The 22,491-nt window shown below is 43.3% G+C and overlaps 1 protein-coding gene across 10 annotated transcripts in view; it reads right to left on the bottom strand.

The window, feature by feature from the left end:
• Positions 1-386: 386 nt before the first annotated feature.
• Positions 387-22,491, bottom strand: part of LOC101983064 (protocadherin alpha-C2) — a 213,685-nt gene continuing 191,580 nt past the window's right edge. For 9 of the 10 annotated variants that reach the window (XM_026783621.1, XM_026783620.1, XM_026783618.1 and 6 more), the window contains one exon: positions 387-3,073. In XM_026783621.1, the coding sequence (XP_026639422.1) occupies positions 2,763-3,073 (311 nt within the window). In that variant the 3' untranslated portion in view covers positions 387-2,762. The remainder of the gene's footprint in view (positions 3,074-22,491) is intronic. The other variant, XM_026783616.1, reaches the window with a different exon arrangement.

Genomic DNA, 22,491 nt, shown 5'->3' with positions numbered 1-22,491 from the left:
TGTGTGTGTGTGTATGTGTGTATGTGTGTGTGTGTATGTGTGTGTGTATGTGTGTGAAAGAGAGAGAGACAGAGACAGAAAGAGAGAGAGAGCCTGTGAGCCTCATTACTTGGCTTTCTAATCAGAGTGAGATACAAAGGCTAAACAAGCAAATGAGATGCTGGGGGTAGGGGCCTCTAGTGATAAAAACTGATTTGCTGCAGTTCTCATCAGATTAACATAGTAAAGTGGGCTGTGAATGATTTTCGATTCCACCCTTGTTTGCCCCAGCGATAAACATAAAAACCAGGGTGACAGCCAGATCCTCTTCCGCACTAACAGCTAAGGATCAGCGGTGACCCACTTTCTCCTCCTCTTATACTTAGAAATGACCACCATTGCTCTCACACCACCATGTCCATTTATTAGCAATAACAGAAGAAATACCAGTAGCACCAATTAAAAATGAATCCACATGACGTGTTTTATCCTTACAGCTGTAATAACTAGTAACTAACACGAATTGGAAAGCACTTCATAAATTTAAAAGTGCTGTACATATACATTATAGTTATCATCATTAATAAATTAGCCCGATTCTCCTAGTTCAAAAGGCACGTAAGGTCAGTTACATGGGCTTCAGTGGGGCAAAATGATCACAACCTACAATGTAGCAATGGTTCACACGTGTTGTCCACAAGTTTTACCCCATGCAATCCTGCAGAGCTGAAGTTACACACCCTTCAAAATATGGGAGAATGAAGCTAAAAGACAAGACAAGTTTTTTTTGTTTTTTTAGATTTTATACCTTTTAAAACAGACTCCTACTTCTTTTATAGTAACTTTAAATAGATAAATATAATTAAACTTCTAAGTTTTGCACAACAAACTTAAAAATGTCTTCTTTATGGTAACAGTAAATTTTATTACTTTCTATGAGCTGATATTCCGGATAGCATTTCAAAGCAATCTGCAAATTCAAAGAGGTCAGATTGGTTCAATTTTGTGCTTGCATACCCTCAGGGACTTTCTTCGGCATTTATTCCAGAATTGTTACTAGAAAAAAAACAGCTTTATCCATTCCCTTGCCAGCAGGAATCTTGGCAAGAGACAGCCCTTGGCTGACCATAAATAAAATTCCTTGAATCACCAGCATCTTGATTTAAGAAAGAAATTTTACTGTGTCTTTCATACAGAAAAAGCTGATTAACAATGGTTTAAAAAAAAAACACTATTTCACTGTTCCACAGGTGTACAAAAGGAAATATAATGGGCTTACATTCAACAATAAAGCTTAAAGTTCACTCTAGGTAATAGTTGCATTAACATTCACATACACAAGCACAGAGTAAGTATATCTCAGGAGTCTTATAATAGCATACAGCATACATATGGGAGATCGATTCAGGTAACATCATAGGTGTTAGTAAGATTAGCAATTCAGAGTGTTATAGAAAAGGAAAACTAAACAAGGCGAAGGTGTAGGCTAGCACACCAAGACAATCACAGGATCAGAGGAATGAAAAGTCTGCTCACTGTATGAGAAAAACAATATTTTTCTTCAGTTTCTGGGCCTTGAGATAGTGGGTTAGAGAAGGTTGTGTAATCAAAGTGCACATCATTTTTCTTAGAAAAGAGAGAGAGAAAGATCCTTTTATTTAGGAATTACTACATGCAAGAGGCAGCCCCAGAGTGACCTGAAAGAGTAAAGCTGTGATTGGCAGGTGGCCGGTATAATACAGATGTTCCAGGCAATTCTCTTAAAGCACTTCTGTAGCAGCAATGATCATTTTCGATGGCTGTAGACTGGATTCTCTTTTGAGGGGAGTTGGGGGAAATTGTATTCATCATATTTCTTTAAAGATTTATAGCTATAGACTTTCTTTTTTTTAATAAATCTATGAAACAACAAACAGCATAAAGTGAGGTGTTGGGGTTCTTCTTTTGCTTTTGCATATGTGTTGTTGGAAAAGGATGTGTCCTTTTCATAAACATTGTGTGCAAAAGAATTGTTAATAGCGTGAGCACAAGGACGTGTACAGGAAACACATCAGATCTGCTTCTGTTGCCCTGGCTGGCCCTCCATTCGACACTTGAGCTGCTGGCTTGTCTGCATAAGTAAAGCAGGTTTGGAGGACAGAGATACTACAGCCAACAGACTTGAGGGGCTCCCAAAGCTTTGTCAGTGGGGGTGGTTTCATCAGCTAGAAGATGCCCACCACACCTTGTGTTGAGAAACTGAGAAAGTCTGGTCCCTTTTCACTTCACATTTCCCCCTCCAGACCCAAGACTCCGCTGCTTCTGTGTCTTTGTTTCCCAGCCCTTCTTGTGTTAACTAGTCTAATCTGGACCACCCCAGCCACTCACGGGAGCTACACACACCCAGTGACCACAACCACCCAGGCTGCTCAACCTGAATACCTTTCAGCCTGCCCTGCAAATGTCATCAAGATGCCTGAAGCACAGGGCAGAGAGTCCAACTCTCACTGGCGGGGCTGGGAAGCCTCTCCTTTGCGGCGCAGGAGAAAGGAAACTTGGGTCTGCTTTTTAGGTTCTGAAAACAAGCCAGAGCGGGGAGAGAGAGAGTTAACACCAGACTTAGGAAAGCTTTTAAGACAAAACCTGTTCAATGCGATCAAGACAGACACAGGGAACTTTCTGCAGATTTCTGAGGTCTCTAAGAGGGCTCATGTCATAGGAGAAAGGAGCAGGGGGTTGCTACACGGGAGAGATTTGCCATTATTACAAAAACTGGCTAAGTGGCTTGTTTCCGTTTGGTGGCCTCACTGGTCACTGTTGTCAGTCGTGCTGTTCCCTTTCTCTTTCTTCTCCTGGGCCTTGTTGCCCTTCTTCTTTTTCTTCTTTTTCTTGGTCTCCTCCTTTTTGCCGAAGGTTATAAAGTCGCTTTTGTCAATTTGGTTGTTAGCAGGCTCCTGCCGGATGGAGATGATTGCAGGAGATCCTGGGATAATGAATTTGTCTGGCAACTCACCGGGACCGGACTGTTTGGGGTTGCCTGGTCCGTATTTAAAGGTCCAGCTGTTGCTGTTGACCCCAGCACCCACTGGAGGGGACACCTCTCCTGCCTCAGGTTCTGAAAGACAAGACATCACAAGTCAACAACAGCGAATGGATGCTTTCCCTGATGACACACACAGGTGAGACAAACTGCCCTCAAGTCTGAGGGGGAAGCCGGTGTCTGGAAACAATCAGCAGGGCAGATCTTCTTACCACAAAGCCCACACATCTAGTTCTCTAATGGCATGGTTTTAACTCTTTGAGAAGAATCTCCTAAATAAGACAGCTGTGGTAGCTTTCCTGGGAACAAGGCAGGAACTATCCAGGCTTAGAGCAGACAAGCTACTTTCAGTGTATGGATTATCGTCATTCGCTTTCACTCTTTTTTTGTTTGTTTTGTTTTTAAGACAGGGTTTCTCTGTGAAGCCCTGGCTGTCCTAGAACTCACTCCGTAGACCAAGCTGGCCTCTGACTCACAGAGAACCACCTGCCTCTGCCTCCTGAGTGCTGGGATCAAAGGCATGCGCCACCACTGCCCGGCTTATTTTCACCCTTAATTCATGTCAAACTACAGATGAACTCTTTGAACTAATTATCCATCTTAATTCTATGGATAGAAGAGAGATGAGATGGGAAGGAGTCGGGGTACAGAGATCGTCACTCCATAATAGAAAAGGATAGACTTCTTCTGCATGTTGAATCGATTTGTATGAATAAAGCATTCCAAGTCAATTTCATTTCTAAACTAAGCCTCCTTCTCCAGAGTGGTCACAGTCTGTTTATACAAAGGCATATGCAAAGTACTGTAGAACTACCAAGGAGAAAATTATCCATTTTAGTGGAGGTTATATGGGGCTCTAGAGGTGAGGTGATGTTTGCTGTATCCACAGGGCTCCTCTGCAAAACTCCTCCAAGAGTCACTCAAGTTGGAAGATACTCCATAAGATGCCATAGCAACTTTAGAGGGGAAGCCATAGCTGGAGAACGAGAGTGATGGTCTACCTGAAAAAGTGACCCCAGGGGCCATAACACTGGAACCTTTTGACAGCACAAGAGGGTTTATGCATCTGGCTGTGCTTTTTGGTAGACTGGCAGAAAGTTCAGCCAGACAGTTTGCTTGTGTTCACTTGCACCCGAGGCTTTCTTTCCCACTCACATCTGGTATTTCCATGCCTTGCTTCCTACAGTTTCTTAGGTGTCCCTGAGTACTGCCATTCTGAGCGATGCCTGCACCAAGCTCTCTATACGGGTTCCCAAACCAATGGTCATGTTTCAATTCCTATCCTACCCAAACCCTCAGAACTGTTGTAATTTCCTTCTTGAAGCAGTGACTCGGGAGTTCTTTGTCACGCAGGAGAATAATAAACACTCCTCCCCTCCCATCTCCGCGTAGGACTAGGCTCCTGTAACATGACAGCTTAACCTGAAAGGAAGCAGCTTGACAGCGTAGGCATTTCATATACACACAGAAACACCACGGGAATGGACAGTTCCTAAAGAGGTGGCTTTCAATGGGATTTCATAGGGTTCCCTGAAGAGCAGCGAATTTTCAGACAAGTGATAAGACAAAGGAATGAACTTTTTAGTCCCCAAGGACAGCAGCTTAAATGGCAGATGGCAACTGGTTGGTACAGGTTTGCTCTAGCTTGCATTGTTGCCTCAGCAGACAGGCTTATGGGGTGCAGAAACTTTTCAGATACTGTAGACTCAAGTCCAGGCCTAGTGCAAAGTTAGCTGTCTTCTATAATTTGTTCTCCCTAGTGTGTATATGAGCATTTTTTGTTTGCTTTTGCAAATCTATGTTTCACTTTTAGAAAAGCAAAAGAGGAGTCAGAGATTTTTTTTTCCTCTTGCCTTCTGTATTTTGCAGAGGTGTCGCCAGGCCAAGGCAGTTGGCATTCTCCTGCCCTTTCTTTTTGCCTTTGCCCAGCTTCCTGTATGCCGTCCTCCTCACCCATGTGTGTGAAGGATTTGACCTGTGACTCTCTTTATTATCTCCACATACTCCTTTAAGAGTCTCAGCCCTGTTTGAGGGCATAAATGACCATCTAAATGTGATAATAAAGTTGAGCATGGTGGCACATGCTTATAATCCCAGCACTCAGGAGGCTGTTGCAGAAGGCTGGAGAAGTTCAAAGACAGCCTGGACTACATAACAAGTTCAAGGACAGCCTTGAACCATCTCAAAAATAAAATATAAACATATAAGTAAATACACTAATGAGATACTGATTTGTATGCAAGGTTCCTATCCCTCTGTGCTATAATCTCCTATATCCAAATGCCTCTCTGATGCCTCTAATAGCAAATTTCACAGAAACGACAAACTGAGGAAGTCTGAAATCAAACTTTGGATTCCTTCCTTCCAGTTCTGTCTAAATCTTTCCAGTCCCAGCCCATGAGAGCTCTCGTTTACTATGTTGTTCAAGTCGGGAAGTACAGCACCATCCTTTGTTTTCCTTTATTGTCTACTCTCTGTTTACAACACTGCCAAGACTTACTATTTCTGCCTCTTACGTGTATGTGACTCTGTGTTCTCCCCATGTTCATTCTTTTCAGAACATCAGAATCCCTCACACAAACCAGAGCGATCGCTTCTCCCATTGCTTCACTGCTTCCTCTTGGCCTCTCTCTGGTTGCCCACACAGTGGCTGAGTTATCCTTATTCTTTAAAGTCCTCCAGTTTTAAAAGTGGAAGTAAAATTCTTCAAAATAGAAATCAGATGAGATCATTCTCCCACTTAAAATTATCCAAAATCTTTCTATCATCTTGAGAGGAAAAAGAGAAATTCTTTCACTATTGTACATAAGAACCATGAATAGCCTCTAATGTGATGTTCTTATTCTCCATCCTCTATAAATCTTCCCCACACCACTCTATTCCAGACTCACAGATGGACTTTCAGTTCTTCAAAAAAAAAATCCCTGGGGTTGTTTTGCCTCAAGCTCTTGAGAACTTTAGGTAGATTCTGAAGGTGTAAGATTTGCAGTAAGCCTTGAGAAAATAAGGGTTTTTCAGTGCAAAACTTCTCCAAGATTCTAGCTGGAAGACATACCATAACGTGTAATGGTTACTTTAGAAATGAAGCCAGAGCATCTTTAATGATCTCCCTTTCATTCTTTTCTTATAAATTATTTCTTCATGTATATGGGTATTTTGCCTCCATGGACATCTGTATATCATGTGTGTGCATGGTGCCTGAGGAGGCCAAAAGAGGTTGTTGGATCCCTGGAACTAGAATTACAGATGACTGTGAATGAGCTGCCATGTGGATGCTGGGAATCTGGTCTTCTAGAACACTGGTCCTCAGGAAGGGCAGTTGCTCCTCTTACCTATTGATCCATCTCTCTAGCCCCTCCCTCCATTCTTGTTTCATCCCCATTCTTCTAGTCTGTATTTAAATGTTATCTCTTCAGAGAAGTGGCACCCAACATGGGGCCTGAATTTCCACATAGGGCCTAAGAAAGCTGAAAACAAAACAAAAGCAAATACGACTCCTAAAGAGGCACTGCTAGTGCAGCCAAGCACTTGAGCAGCTGGCAAGCTAAGTTGAAACAGCAAGCTAAGTAAAAACACCTGCCATAGTGCAGGCACCAACTTCCTAGAGCTGGGGAGGCTAAATGCAACTCTCAGTTAAACACAGCTCTCAGTCAGTGCTGTGTGCTTAAGGCTTGCCTCTCAAGGACTTATAGTCATATTAGGTATGTTTTGAAGGCTAAACAGACATATTTTAGATAGATAGGTGATTTTCAAATGCATCAGAGACCTATATAATATGGCATTTAAGATGTTTAATAACCTAAGATTTTTCATGACAGTGAGACACATCTGCTCCCGGAAGCACCAATTTGCTTCATAAAAGGATGATGGGCACCAAAGAAACTCCATTTGGAGATCACTTCCAATGTGGCGAAGCTAGTCATTTGGACAAGAAACTGTCCTTGCCTCGACTGCTGACAGTATACTGTACAAACTGGACACGCAGGACACAAAAGAAATAGACTGCTCAACTTTGCCAGGTAAAGTAGGACAGTCCTTCAAAAGACCTGCTTCACAGAAAAGTCTGTCAGGAAGTGTAGGCATATAGCCTGAAGATGGATGCTCCAGTGTTGCAAAGGAACCTTGGGTGGCTGTTCAGGCAGTCAGCTGCTTCTGTCGTTTCTATAGTTTTGGAAGTTGTTTGCTCTGCGCTTCCTGTTTACTCAGGTAATAGTATATCCTTCTTGGGTCTCTGATGGAGTTGAAGATGAGATAGTTACAGTTTTCCTTTTTACCAAATTCAGAAAAGAAACTTATATAAGAGATGTAAAGTTTATAAGGTTGGAAAACATGAAAGCTTAAATTGTTTAATCTAAGAAAATGTTTTGAGGTCTAAAAAGATATATTTGGGTTGGTAATACAAGTTAGGATAGAAAGCAAATTAGGTGCACAACTTTGGACTCACCAAGATAGGATAGATAATGGAGTATTTTCTCTGAATTTGCCAAATGAAAATGGACTGGATATTGTAAAAGTAATTCTTACTTGATAATTCTTCTTTCTGTATATATGTTAAGGCTAAAGCCTTTCTTTTTATTTTGACAAAAGGGGGGGTAATGTTGTGGAATATCTGTTAAACTGTGCAAAGATGTGTTACATTTAAAAATGTAAATATGTTCCATTTTTTTATGATGTAGAATATTTGTTTATGTAAAGATGTGTTGCATTTGTTTTACTATATAAAGATATATTGCTGTTTTACCTTACCTGCCTAAGGCACCTGGATTGATAAAAATAAAAAGCTGAACAGTCAACAGCAAGGGAGGACAGATATGCAAGACTTCTGGGCAGGAACTGTAAGTAGAAGAAGCAATGTAGTCTCAGGAAGAAAGAAAAAGTGATGGCAGGGAGACACCAGGGGCCAGTCAGCCAGACAGGGAAGAAGCAGCAAAGAAGGACACACAGAATAAAACAAAGGTAAGCAGGCTAAGGCAAAACATAGATGAATAGAAACATGTTAAATTAAGTTAAAAGAGCTAATGGGACAAGCCTAAGCTAATAAGGCCAAGCATTCATAATTAATAATAAGTCTCTGTGGCTTTATTTGGGAGCTCATTGACGACCCAAGAAAATTCCAACTGCAAAGAAGTATTCTATAATCATTCTGGCCAAGCACCTAGTAATTAGTATCTTCTTTACCTAGTTGAATCTAATTCTGCAAGATTTTCAAAGCCAAGGTATATAGGCAAAGATACATTCACCAGTATAACCAATGCCTAGTATAATTCCCAGCCCACTCATGTATATAAATATTTGTTAAGTTAATGAATGAAAGGGTTGTTGTGAAAAGCAGAAGTGGTACCCATTCTGGTAGACCAAACAACTCTATACTGATGATGCTTTTGAAGTACAAGAAGAAAGTGAGGTAATGCATACAAAGTGGCAATCCTGATGCTCAGCACAATGGAAGCTCCATAAATGGTACCACATACGGGTAAATATATATATATGTACATACATACAGTGCTTGGGGCGGGGGGAGCAGATAAGGAGTGAGATTACAGCAAGCAGGAAAGAGAGGAATAGGAAATTTCCTTCTCTCCTAAGCCCCTTTTCTCATAGCTCAACTCCCTTGGCAGAGTTAATGCTACAGTACTCCAGAGGCAGGGCAAGAGACATTGTTGCTCCTCTGAGGCTAAAACTAATTCCTTTCCTATAAAATAATCCAGTCCTCGGCTTAGTTCAGTCAGAATCCAGCTGTTAAGCTTTCAGAAACAGCCTCCAACTCTGAAAGACTTAGAATAAAGAAAGAAAGAGCAGGGAAGGTGTCCATTTTTCAGAATCCAAGGCCCTTTATATGCTTTGCAAGTGGTCTACAAATAGGTCACATGATCTGCTTTATTAATTTGATAAATCATTTTTTCATTTATTTTAGTTGGACAATTGTAGTACTTTTAAACAACAAGAACAACAACAAAACAAAACAACAACAACAACAACAAAAAAAGGGCTTAGGAGAGCTGGTCCTGATGGCATGGGCCAGCAGAAGAGCTGGCCCTGCCCCTTAGCTTGTGGGCAAGGAGGGGTTGGTCCCAGCAGCCCAGACTGACCAAATCAGCTACCACCCAGACCCATATCCAGAGCTTTGAGTTGGCCCACCCCGACATCTACCCTACCTATGACCTGCTGAAGTGTGTGAAGGGGCTGGTCCTGCAGTACCATAGCCACAGGATCTCCATGGCTGGGACAACAGCAGGATATCCCAGAGGAGTTTCAGTGAGGGCCCAGTACTGATGATGTTCCAGAAGCCAGAGGCCTTGAACCTGACCAACAAATTTATTTCAGTGAACATTTGCAAGTAAAGCTGAACGGACAAAGGGTGTTCTGTGTCACACAATGCAGCTCCCAATGCCATCAAGACGAATGAAGAGCTGTTGGAGAGGCAGGAAAGACAGAGGAGGAGCAAGGTGGACTTGATTTCATTTTGTTTTTAATTCACATATTTTTTTAATTTTCTTTTGGGGTGACACTATAAAGGTGAAGGCAGATATGGAAGGACTGGGAAAGGAGCAGGATTGGGGCACATGACAGGAATTTCCTGAGGAATCAATAAAAATTATGTTAATTAAAAACAAAACAAAAAGAACAGAACAACTGGGGATTGAACCTAGGACCTTGTACATGCTAAGCAAACATTCTGCCTCTGGGCTATAGCCTAAGCCCTAAGGAATGTTTTAAAAGTGTTTGAAAACTTAGGATTTGGGGCTGGAGAAATGGCTCAGCGGTTAAGAGCACTGACTGCTCTTCCAGAGGACCCAGGTTCAATTCCCAGCACCCACATGGCAGCTCAAAATTGTCTGAAAAAGCCAGAGGATCTGACACCTTCACACCAATGCATATAAAATAAAGATAAATAAATCATAAAAAAAATCTTAGAATTTGGTGTCCAGAATTGGTGAAATTAGGTTTCAGCACCACCTGAGCGCCTTACTAAAGCTCAGAACAGCAGTTACCCAGAGATGTAGAGCTCAGAGATGCCTTCGTTCTGTGGAGTAAAAGAACATAGGGGGCCTCAAGCACTGGCCTAGGGAAGCCTCACAGCAGGCCCACCTGCCAGCAGCTAACTGACCTTTTAAAGGTCAGGGAGCTTCCTTGGCTTTCGCTTGCAGCCTTGGTTTTACCTGACTTGGGCTAAACTCTGAAGAGGCAGTGAGAGAGCCATCCAGGTACATCCCTCATATGTTCAGCTTCTGTGGAGCAGGAGGAGCTGTGGTTTCTCCAGTACTCCCTAGACTCTCTGCTACTTAACCTATTCTGGTCTCTGCAAAACACCTCTGAGGGCTTCAGCTGCATCTGCCTTGTGACTCACTGAAGTGAAAGCACAGTTTAGGATCAGAGGAGACAGCATTTCCTGACCTCCTACTCAGAATTGTTCTTTGACTAAGAGACCTGAAGACGTTTAGTTTTGCCTGTTAAATGCTTGCCTTTTGAGCAGATCCACGGATCTAATTCCGTTTGAAGAAGATGGTAAGGGAAGATGCGACAAGCTCCAGCAGCAAGCCATTCCTAGCGAATGGTCCACAGAGGAAATCTCTCTTCTTCAAGAGATGCCTCCTCTCCTCCCTAGAGCTCCCACAGGCCCCTCCCATTACTCCCAGGGACCGAGACACAATCAAGATCGGAGAGCTGGTCCTGGAGACTGAAGCAGAAGTATTATTACAAGTTCAAAGTCAGCCTGGGCCATGTAGTGAAACCCTGTCCACAGTTTTTAAGAAGTGAAAAGTCTGGGAATATAAATGAGTGATAGATTTCTTGCCTAAAATGCAGAAGGCCCTGAGTTCAGTCCCAGGATCAGGCGCACCCCACAAATGCAAAAAAGTGGGCTTCTTAGATCCTAGGAAGAGGATATAGAAAATACTAAGCCCACCAGAGTTTGGGTCCTTAGGAAGAGCCCTTCCAGATATTCAGATGACAACTCAAGATTTAGAAGTTTTAATAAAGTTGGATCACAATTATGAAAAAAATGCTTTTGTTTTTTTTTTCTTTTTGTATTGGCCAGTTTCTCCTAAAAAAAAAAAATTAGAACAGCATGCATTTTCCTAAAGTATAAACCTTCACTTTTCACTTCCAATACTGTTTTCTGGAAGTAGCTAGCTGGCAACTTCATGTAATCCTATAAGCCACTTGGGTACCACCCAGGGGTCTTTGAGCAAAATTCCTATTTTTCCTCTTTCTGGCTAAACTATGCCTGGCTGCATGGGTTCGGGATGTGCTTCAGGGACTAGGAATGCCTGCGGAATCAAACGCCAGGGGAGGTTCTGAAGATGGTTCGGTAAATGCTAGGCCTGCAAACGGTTCCCTAATGCCCCATTCCGAGCCGCAAGAAATAAAAGGCAAAGAGAACGCTAAGAAACAGAAACTGCTAACATGTGTGTCTGTTTTGTAGCTGAGGGGCCTAAGGACCAATTTTCTACTAACCGGTGCCGCCTGGAACTAGGATCCAGGCAGACTGCTGGAGCACATCTTGAACTGTGCATCAGGGTCCTTTGGAAACCTAAAATATGACACTAGTACAGGAGTTGTTTCGGCTGTTTTGTAACCATCTGGGAGAGGAAGAGAGGCAGGATGAGGCCTGCGAGCTAGAATCTGCAGAAAGGAACGGAGATGGGGGGAGGGGCGCGAATGGGAGAGCGAGGAGTCAGGAAAATCACAGATCAGCCTCCAGGTTTCAGCCCCCCTCCCCTTCCCTCCCCATTCATCCCTTTGTTACCATCTCTGGGATTCAGTGCCGAGGTTAATAAAGAGCTTCCAGAAAACCCATCATTGTGATTAAAGCCGAGGACTATCTTGCCAGACAGCACTTTGGAGCCTGCCTACCGCCCACTCTGATCCGTCAGTGCACCCAGCAAAGGCTATTAAATGATTACAGGCGCTTCCGGCCCAGCCAGCCAGCTAGCTAGCTTCCCCGGACTGTTGCTGCTCGGGGGTGGGCTGCTGCTGCTGCTACTGCTGATCTTGCTGAGGGAAGAGTCTGGTCACCAAAGGCTCTAGGTTTGCATGTGCACCTCCAGAGGTTTGCTGCGTGCTTACTGCCACTCGGCCTCTCCTTTGCTGCTTCTGCCACCCGTGCCACTGAAGTCTCCCTAAGGGCTCTGATTTTCTTTGTGTTTTCTAGTTTTGAGCAACGACCCCTTGCCCCTGCCCTTTTTAAAAAAAAAAAAAAAAAGTCGGAATTTAGCAAGAGTTTAGAATTATATGCGTTCATTCTGGCTAAAGGGAAAAGCAAAACAGAAAATCCACAACCAAACTGCTAAAAAACAAAACAGGCTACAAAAGTAAATCATCCCCCTTGTCCCGCCCACCTTGCTTCTTCCCACCTTTCCTAGTAGTCTGAATGGAGAAGCACCGCCCTTCAGCCGCTGATCAATTGCTCAAACCTAAACTGCTGTTCACAAAACAATAAACCGGGTCTAAAATCCGAATCCTGCCTCGGATTAGAAAGTTAACAGAAAAGGCTGCATCTTCTTGGGGCCCAACCAACCACACTCTTCATTTCCTTGCTGCTTCTGGATTCTACACCCGGCACAGAAAAAAATCCCATAAAATCGAACAAAAGTCAGCATATATTCGCTCAGCGCTACAAGGCTTGAAACTTTGTTACCAGGATACCAAGGCTTAAACCTAGCTACACCGTGTAAATCACAATGTTCCACATAGCATTTAATATCTTAAGGCCCCTGCTTTCGTGTATAAAACAGGTAACAGCAGTTGTTACGAGCTTAAATGTAATTCTTCTTAAGGAGCACCTGCCTGGCACAAAGTAACCTCGTTAGCTTACTTCCTAGTAACGGAGGATTCACTCATTTATTAAAGGGCTGTTGAATGCTTATCTTGAGCCAGGCAGTTTATTTGCATAGTTTTGCATATGTATATTTATTTGACTAATTTAAAGTTATTATAATTAATTAACTTTATTTGAATTTTGGATTTAAATAATTTTTATTTTTTAGAGAAAAATCTGAAGGCTTAAATTACAGCAAGTTGATTTGCTCGGAATCACACAGGGATTTGATAATGAAGCTGAAGTATTATTCTCTCATAGGCTCTTGGCTCAGTCAGTAAGACAAGGGTTACTCCTCTCTGAACACAGGCACCTTGGAAAGCCTGGGGTGGGGTGGGGTGGAGAGGGATAGACTCTCTCTAGATTCATTGGCCTAGCTTTTGCTCTGGAGGTAGATGGGGGTGGGGGGTTCACCTCTGACTGAAAATCAAACTGGGCAAGTGGAAGGATCATCCCCAGGGGTCACCAGAACCACCACTCCTGGTGTCTCACCCTCCTTGGGTGGGATGAGCCGCTCTGGGAGAAGATTCTGTGACTGTCTGGTGCCTCGGGCCACAGCTGGGCTAATTTTCAGTAATCTTGGAGCGGAAGAGAGAAATACAGTTGGCATATTTTTAAAGCCACAGCTCTCGCTTTGTGCCCAAAATAACTCTGCCATTTCTAGGTTACGAGTATAAAGCCACCATGTGCTGCAAGCCCAGATTTGAACATTGGAATGACTGGTCTCATTTCTATCTTGTAGCTTGAAAACACAAAGCAAACTTCTTTCAGTGTCCCCCACAACACAGCCAGGGCTCAGGCTGCCTGTTTTCTGGTTTGTTTCTTGGTTGCTTAGGTCCTCTAGATAAAGGAATTTCCCTTTACAGTCTTCTCAAAAATCCCACTCCCCATTCCTCCATGGCAGCAATGACACCTGAATTAAACAGGATGCTTAGAATTCGGGTTCTGCAGGAGTCACAGATTCGAATGCCACCTCCACTCCACTACTCACCCGCTGTGAAACCCTGCACTTTCTCTTGGTCTCTCGGTACCTATCTTTTCATATGCAAAACATAGCCACCTAACAATGCTGTTCCCTAACTGTATCCACCTAAGGGGGTTGGAGGCACTAAAAAGAGTCCAGGCTCATAAATTACAGAGACTAATGCCCGGCATGAGGAGACTCTGAAATAAAGAATAGCTATCTTTGTACATACAATTCCTTTAGGACCACAGAACCGCTATTAAACTTATTTCTGTGGGCAGTACTTCCAGGAAATCTAGGGACTTCTCAGCGGGTCCACCCTTCCCGGTGTCCTCAGTGACACCCACAGTGAAGCTACAGCATAGAAGTGGTTGAGAGGGAGAGAGGGAAGGATTCTTGGTGCTCTGGAAGAGGCAACCTGGTTAGACATGGTAGAAAGCTAACCCTATATTACGTATCAAAAGCCCTGGATTCAAACATCTCCAGTGTCTGCTTTCTTCTCTTTTCTTGTATACTATTTCGCTAACATTGGTTTCTATCTGTGAAATGCATAAAATACCTTCTCCTCAGGAGCTGTATTACTCAACGTCACTAAATTTATTTATTTACAACAAAATAGTCATTATATGACAGGCATAGGGCAGTGGTGGCACACCACGAGTTTAATCTCAGCACCTGGAAGCAGAGACAGGTGGATCTCAGTTAGTTCAGGCTAGTCTAGTTTACAAAGTGAGTTTCAGGACAGCCTTGACTGTTACACAGAGAAACCCTGTCTCAAAAAGCCAATGTGTGTGTGTGTGTGTGTGTGTGTGTGTGTGTGTGTGTGTGTGTGAATATATATATGGATATGAATCAGGAAAGTGAATATGGGCAGGTGTCCTATTCTTGAAGAGTTACAATAGAGCAGATAGCTAAGTCAATGAATTTTTTGTTTGTTTTTCAAGACAGGGTTTCTCTGTGTAGCCCTGACCGTCCTGGAACTTGCTTTGTAGACCAGGCTGGCCTCAAACTCACAGAGATCAGCCCAGCTAGGCAAGAGCTCTCTACCACTGAGCTAAATCCCCAACCCTCAACTAAATGAATTATGAGTAACTGGCATAATGCTAGCGCTGACCTTCCTAGAGACAGTAGATACGATACATTAAAACCCCACTCAGAACATGAAACAGCCATGCTTCAGTTCCTACACTCCTCTCTTTAAATGTGTGGCCTTACAAGTTCTAACTATTTCAAGTTCCTAAGCAGAAAAACAGTCATCATAATGGGCTTAATGAACTAAATGCTTAGGTTAGTACCTGGTACACGGTTTAAACATTGAGTACATTTTAACAATTACTATGGTCACTTACAATTAAATTCTCTCCTCTCTCTGCTCTGGAATTCTCAATGTGGAGGCTAAGACTCTTAATGATAGTGTTACTGTATTAAACGACATATAGGACAGGCTGGGGGTGGGGTCAGAGGCAAAGGTGTCACTCTGCTGTACAACCACAGGTAAGAGGACACTAAGTGGTTATTTTCATTCCCTATGGCCTCACAATCCTACTTCTAGAAGTACAACTTACACAAATACGTGTGAAAATGTATAAGACTTAATATGTATAAGAATACATATATTACATTGTTTACAAATGAAGATACTAAAAGGACAACTGGATACAAATAAATTGAATTATAGGTCTATAGTGTAGTGCTATCTGCCTTATTGAAGAATGACATGGGTCAATTTATACTGCCTTAGTGTTTGTTAAACACAAACATGTCTTTAAAAGTATAAAAAAAAAGCCAGGCGGTGGTGGTGCACGCCTTTAATCCTAGCACTCGGGAGGCAGAGGCAGGCGGATCTCTGTGAGTTCTAGGCCAGCCTGGTCTAGAAGACCTAGTTCCAGGACAGGAACCAAAAAAGGTACAGAGAAACCCTGTCTTGAAAAAAAAAAAAGTATAAAAAAAATAGCCAGGTGGTAGTGGCACACACCTTTAATGCCAGTACTCAGGAGGCAGAAACATACAAATCTTTGTGAGTTCGAAAACCAGCCTGGTGTACTGAGGAGGCCCAAAAATGTGAGCCTGTTTCTACCTTGACCAAAGGTCAGAGAGTTGGAACTTACCTCTATTCATTCAAGTTTATTGTCTGTTTCTACTTCAAACAGAGGTCCCACCTAGATTTTAGAACAGAGAGCTTGGGCCTCTCAAGGTTACTGTCAACAAGTGTGGCTAGTATCCAGAACCTGTATTTCAGGAATAGAGAAGCATATATATATATATTTCTACCCCCAAACAAAAGTCTATGGATCTAAAGTTCCTACTCCCTTAAGGAGATAACAATGGATTCCACCCAGGGAGTGGTTTGCCTACAAAATGTTTTGTTCCAGGGTGTGAGCATGACTTGTCTTGTTCTAGCAACAGAATGTTTAACTAAGAATGTAGCCCGCAACCTTCAATGGTATGTTCATTTCCTTGCATCGTGTTAACAAAGTTTTTTATCTTACTCCTACCCTTTGGGGTCAGGGGTATTTTAAGCAATTGGAAGTTAAATAAATGCGGGTGATTTCAGTACTCACTGGAACTCCCTCCCGGTACTATCCTAGGTTTTCTGTTATTCGCTTGTATCTTGGTATCTTTTACTATTTTTCTAATCCTATGCCCCTACCCAGGTAAGTAGTATTTTTGTCAAAGCTGGTCTCTGACAGCCTACAAAGTGAGTTCCAGGACAGCCAGGATGTTACACAGAAAAACCCTGTCTTGAAAAACAAAAACAAAATGAAACAAACAAACAAAAAAAAAACCCAAGAACAAAAACAAAACAAAAGTATAAAAAAACACCTGGACATCTCAGGAAAACACCTGGACATCTCAGGAGAGCTGACTCTATTGACTGACGGGGGGTGGGGGGGGGCAGGGTGCGGGGGTAGTATTGTAGTATTGGGGGTGTGGGTGAACCGGCCCATGAGCATGGGAGATCTGGCTCTGCTGATGCTGATGCTGATGCTGGTGTGGGAGAGCCTACCCTGAGGGTATGAAACCAGGAGCACTGGTCCCACCCCTTGCTCATCCCTTTAAGAGGTGAACTAGCCAGGGCAATGCTGGTGCCCTGGCGGTGAGAACAGGGAACAGCTGGTGGACTGAACAATCATGCCACTATCCAGGCCCAGAGCCAGGGTTATGAGTTGACCCACCCCAGCATCTACCCCCCCCCATCTGTGATCTACTAAAGTATGTGAAGGAGCCAATACCATAGACCTAAAGCTGCAGGATCTCCACAACACAGGGCAGCAACAGGTTAACCAAGAAGAGTCCCAGTGAGGGCCCAGTGTAGATAATGAAACAGAAACCAGGGGCCTCGAACCAGAATAGGACTCTTTTCAACGAACACTTGCAAGTAAAATACGTGGACAAAGGGGTTACTGTGGGACTCACTGCGTCTTCCTACAGCTTCCATGAGATTTTTTTTCTTCTGGCTTTTTTTTTCTTCTCTTAAATTTTATTTTATTTGGGGGGAAAGTTTGTAAGGGCAGAGGTTGGATAAAAAGGGACAGGGAAATGAATAGGGTTGAGATGCAGGATGTGAAAGATGCAAAGAATAAAAAGAAAGTTAAAAAGTATACATATGCCTAGTTATACACAGCTATGCAAAGCAAATTCCACTCTGATTTATGAAAACTGTATACATTATAGAACGAGATAGGTGTTTTAAAGGTTTGATAGCGTGAACTCTAATATGAACTACTGACTGTGGGTGATAAGGATTAGCCAGTCTAGTTTTGCCAACAGTAACTGATTTACCACCGTGGGACCCGAGTACTCACAGGAAGGAACGCTTGTGCATGTGGGAGGGGCCCCCAGACTTCCCGTTCTAGCTTGCTTATTTGGAGGATGTACACAAAATTGCTAATAATGGCTGCCTAACTGAAGGGAAATAGTTGAGAGAATGACATTTTTATGCAAATAGTATGATACTGGTTACTATACATGAATAATATAACTACATTTTATCTTTAAAACTTTTACGGGCATTCTGAGAGATGACCACTATGCTTCTGATGGCACTCGTTATGGGCCTGGTAGAGAACGAGGCATTACTCATTGTTTCAATTCAGTAGAGATTTGATTTTCATAATTTTTGTTTCATAACTAAATACAGAGAAAAAGATTGAAACAAACACAAGTTCAGCACAGCTCAAAACTCAAGACACTATGTCATTATTGTGGATAGCGAGGACCCACTTCATACCTCACAATGCTTCAAGAAAATGGGAGAGAGGAGGGTAATAAGAAATTAAGAGTCTCAAGATAGTGATTATATGAAAATGAGGACATGCTTGCTTCTAGGTATGGTTGAGGAGAAGAATTTTATTGGAGATATGAGGGAGAGAACAGCTAGAGGCATCTGGAAGGGTCCAGATTGAACTGAGCCATGAGAAGAGAGATGGGGGAAAATGAGAGAGGAAGAGAAGGAAAAGAGAGCGAAAAGGGCAAAGAGGTCAAAGCCAGCCAAGAGTGAGAGCATGGCCAAACTGGCAGGTTTATTTAATAAGAAGTTGGGGAAAGGGAAGTGAAGGGCCTGGGCTGGAAAGGCTAGCTTGGGGGGCCGTGGGGTGGGGATTTCTGGGAGGTGCCACAGGCACTGAGTGAGCTTAGAGGCCAAGAGTGCTTTTCAATATGCTAATAAACACCACAGTTAGCTATTTGTCTTCTTTGGGACCCAACGGTGAAACCATCCTAGCCTGGACCTAGATCCCACAGGTAGCATCCTCCTTCAGCCCCGTGACAATCCCTTCCTGCAGTGTTCCCACTCCCTGCCCTCCCCCCCCGAATTTCCCCCCCCACACACCAATAAAACAGCCTCTGCCTTTGGTTGCACTTTCAAACTTTTCTCCTCTCCCCTCCCCCTCACATCCCAATCTGTGCTTCTTGGAATCTGGCAGCGATCCCAGGCTCAGTGTTGCTGTGTCACTTCTCAGCCTCAAGCAACCATTTCTAGACAGATAGTGATAGCTCTGCACTGAGGACATAAAATGGAGAATCTGTCAGAACACCTCAGCAGCAAGATGACAGGAGCACGGAAGACTTTCACCACCGCCACCACCTTGACCTACATGCTTCAATGGCAGCCATTTGACGTGGCAAAAAAATATTTCAAGTCTACTTTGTGTGTGCCGGGCATTGTGCTAATTTAAGAGTTTTAAATTTAGTGAAGAGTGCTGGTAGCATTTTTTTCTATGCTTGACACAAACCATCCAGAGCGATATTCATGCATTATCCAATCTCCCCCGTTTTACACATTGCTGCACAATTTGGTGGTACAAAAAATTTGGCACTGTGAAGTGTTATTTCAGTAAACTGTGGTCATATAAAGTCAGCTTTAAACACACCTGCCTTCACTATCGACACTATCTACCAGGTTCCCCTAAATTGATTGAGAACATTCTTAATCCAGCCCTATGTATAAGCATGGGAGTATGGGGGTGGGTGGGTAATGTTGCTTTTGCCTCCCCTTTACTTCCCCATTTTAGAGTTCCTAAACTTGGTTTGTGCCTTGGGGTTTGTTTCTGTTGCTGCAGCCAAACACCATGACCAAATGGCAAGCTGGGGAAGAAAGGGTTTATTTGGTTTGCACTTCCACACTGCTGTTCATTACTGAAGGAAGTCAGGACAGGAACTCAAACAGGGAAAGAACATGGAGGCAAGAGTTAAAGCAGAAGCCAGGGAGGGTACTGATTACTGGCTTGCTCCGGTTTGCTCAACCTGCTTTCTTAGAGAACCCAGGACCACCAGCCCAGGGACAGCACCACCCACCATGGGCTAGGTCCTCCCCCACTGATCACTGGGAAAACCTGACAGCTGGATCTGAGGCATTTCCTCAGTGGAGGCTCCTTCCTCTCTGGGGACTCTAGCTTGTGTCAAGTTGACACACAAAACCAGCCAGTACAGTTTGAGGGAGGCCAAAGGCTTTTCTTCTTAGCTTATTATCTCAGCCTCACACCTCACAGGCTGGTATTTGAAGATTTGGAAGAGCTGAAAGAGCTTTAAAGCATTTCCTAAAAACAACTCCCCGGGGCTCTACTGCCAGAGAGTAAAACTACCAGGTTTTTTGTTTTGTTTTGTTTAAATCGGAGTATTTAAGACCTGTAAAAACTGGCTGGAGTTTGCCTTTCTAAAATCATTCCCCATTCGCTTTCCTACCCTGCCCACCAAGTGCAGGCCTCCTAGTCACCAAGATTATTTACTTCTTGTTATTTTTTTTTCCATGTATTGTTTCCTTTGCCTAGAATTTTCTTCCTTTCTGCATCAAACTTTCCATTCTGCTACATATCATATTAAATGCCAAATAATATCAGACAGAATCTCCAGACTCCCAATGCCATCCTCCAGGCCTCCACACACCCATCATTCATGGCTGTAGAAGAAGGGTTTGTAAATAATTTGGGGGTCCTCTCAGAGAAGATGAGTGAGCTCACTGAGTCCAGCAGAGTCAGGCATTCTGAGAGCCCAGCATTCCACATACACACTCCGCATTGCCCACCCCCAGGCCCCACAGGGCTGTACCACGTCACCATTGTACTTCTGTCTTACTTTTTACATTTCTGCTCCCCACTACTAATTACAAGGACAGAACTGTTACACATCCACAGTTTAATCCTATCAACTGAATTAGAACTTGCTCTGATATATAAGGGCTTACTCGATTGCTGATGGTTCTATAGAAAGTCCCAACCAAACTTAATATTGAAACCAAGCCAAGGGAAGTAGCTCTAGAAAGAGGGCAGTATTTCACTTCTTCTGTGTGGGAGCAATGGAAGATGGAGAGAGAGAACCGGAAGAAATGAGGGTTTTAAGAAGAGCTGAGGCTGGTAGCCAGCCAGCGAATGGTAAAAACCTGCCTGGGCCCTGGTTTGTGTGAAGATCTTCCTAGAGCCTTTCAAATCACAGCCACTTAGAGGCTATTATCCTGGAGGCAAGGTTGTGACCCTGAGTGAGAAAGATCACAGAAGCTAATGTACACCTCTACAACCCCAGATTCAGATAACACACCAAAAAGACCATCCTCCTGAAAGAAATTTCCCCGAGGCAATTATGTGGAATCAACTTATTCTTAGTCTAACAGAAGCAAATCGAAGTGACACTGGTCACTGACTGAAGCAGTCCCAGGACAGCAGACCTCAGGGACAGCACTGGACGACAGAGCTAACAGGGGATGCTGCCCCTGAGGAGGCTCTCTCCTGGGCCCCAAGGCCTTAGCACCATCAGCAATGAGAGGATGGGGTGAGAGGGAGTGAAGAGAGACTCTGGAGGTGCCTTGCCTGTTACATCTCAGGAGGAAGCTGGTGTCAACCCAGGCTCTTGTGCAAAGTACACCTAAGAATCAAACCTTGGGGCACATATGAACCCAGAGTATTAGGCCCAAATGACCCCACTCCTGTCTCTAATGTAGGGAATACCTTTGAGGGAAACCCGGAAAGATAATGAATACTGGCAAAAGCACTTCCTACTCCTCAAACCGCCAGTGCGTGTGCGTGTGTGTGTGTGTGTGTGTGTGTGTGTGTGTGCGCGCGCGTGCACACACACACACACACACACACCACACACACACAAATCAGGCTCTTAATTTTTATTCTTCCGTTCTTCAAGTAAATCCTGATTGTACATTTAATTCCTTCCTCCTAGGCACAGATGGTAAAAGCAGGGAAGACAGGCCACATGCATTGACTGCTTCCTGGCATCTCTTCGTGGACAGTGACCTTTTTCAGCAGCTACCATGCCCTGTGATTAGTCTTCCAGACAAGCTTTCAGATGATTTGGGTATGTCTTCTCCTGCCTCTCCCCAGCCCTTAGAACAAGGTTAATGCAGGAACACAGCAGTCAGACTTATGCCTTAACATGAAAATGTAGTGGGAACGACTCCCTTTCCATGTCCACAGGGAGGGGAGTTTCCACCAGGTGAACTCTCTTATCCTTTGGGTGATGTGCTTGGGAAAGAACAGGGGAGGAAAAGACCCTGACTGCTACTCCTTTGTTTACTGTTCCTAGGACATAACTGTTTCTCCCATCTGGGGAGGAGGGGCATTGAGAGCCTGATTTTAAATAGATTGTGCCACGTATCAGCGATTGCTACCTAGTCACAATATACCTCACTTAAATTCTTTCCTAGTCTCCCAACCTGTGCCGAGTAATCCATCAACCAGGATAGCTCTCTCTTCCCTCCAGGGAAGACAGATAACTTTTTTATTTTCATCCCTTTTGTTTTGGAAAAAGGAGGCCCTGATGATAGTCTTCAGACTAGCTTTGTCAGCAATAATCATACTAACTTTGACCATTCAGTTCCTTGCATCTGCTTTCAAAATTGCATATATTTATTTACTATTGTGTATATGATGTGGGGGTAGCTCCCATTTCATGGTGAGCATATGGAAATCAAAGGACAACTCTGCGGAGCTGGTTCTCTCCTTCCGCTTTCAGGTGGGTTCCAGGAATCGAACTTGGGTTGTCAGGCTTGCAAATGGGCACTTTACCTGATTAGCCATCATACGAACCTCATATCTGTTTTTAATTAGTTAAGACTTGGAGAGGAAAGATGATTAATTGGTCTCAAGTGCAATTAGAAGCTTTCAAAAAGGATTTAAAGTTTAGTCTGTAATTACTATACCCACTTTATGTCCCTAATATGTACCTTAATTTACTTTCACCTTTATTAAACTATCAACACACTCA

The sequence above is a fragment of the Microtus ochrogaster genome, chromosome 18 (genome assembly GCF_000317375.1).
Source record: "Microtus ochrogaster isolate Prairie Vole_2 chromosome 18, MicOch1.0, whole genome shotgun sequence".
Lineage (NCBI taxonomy): Eukaryota > Metazoa > Chordata > Mammalia > Rodentia > Cricetidae > Microtus > Microtus ochrogaster.
The sequence above is the reverse complement of the archived record's forward strand: the minus strand, read 5'-3'. Positions and strand labels throughout refer to the sequence as shown.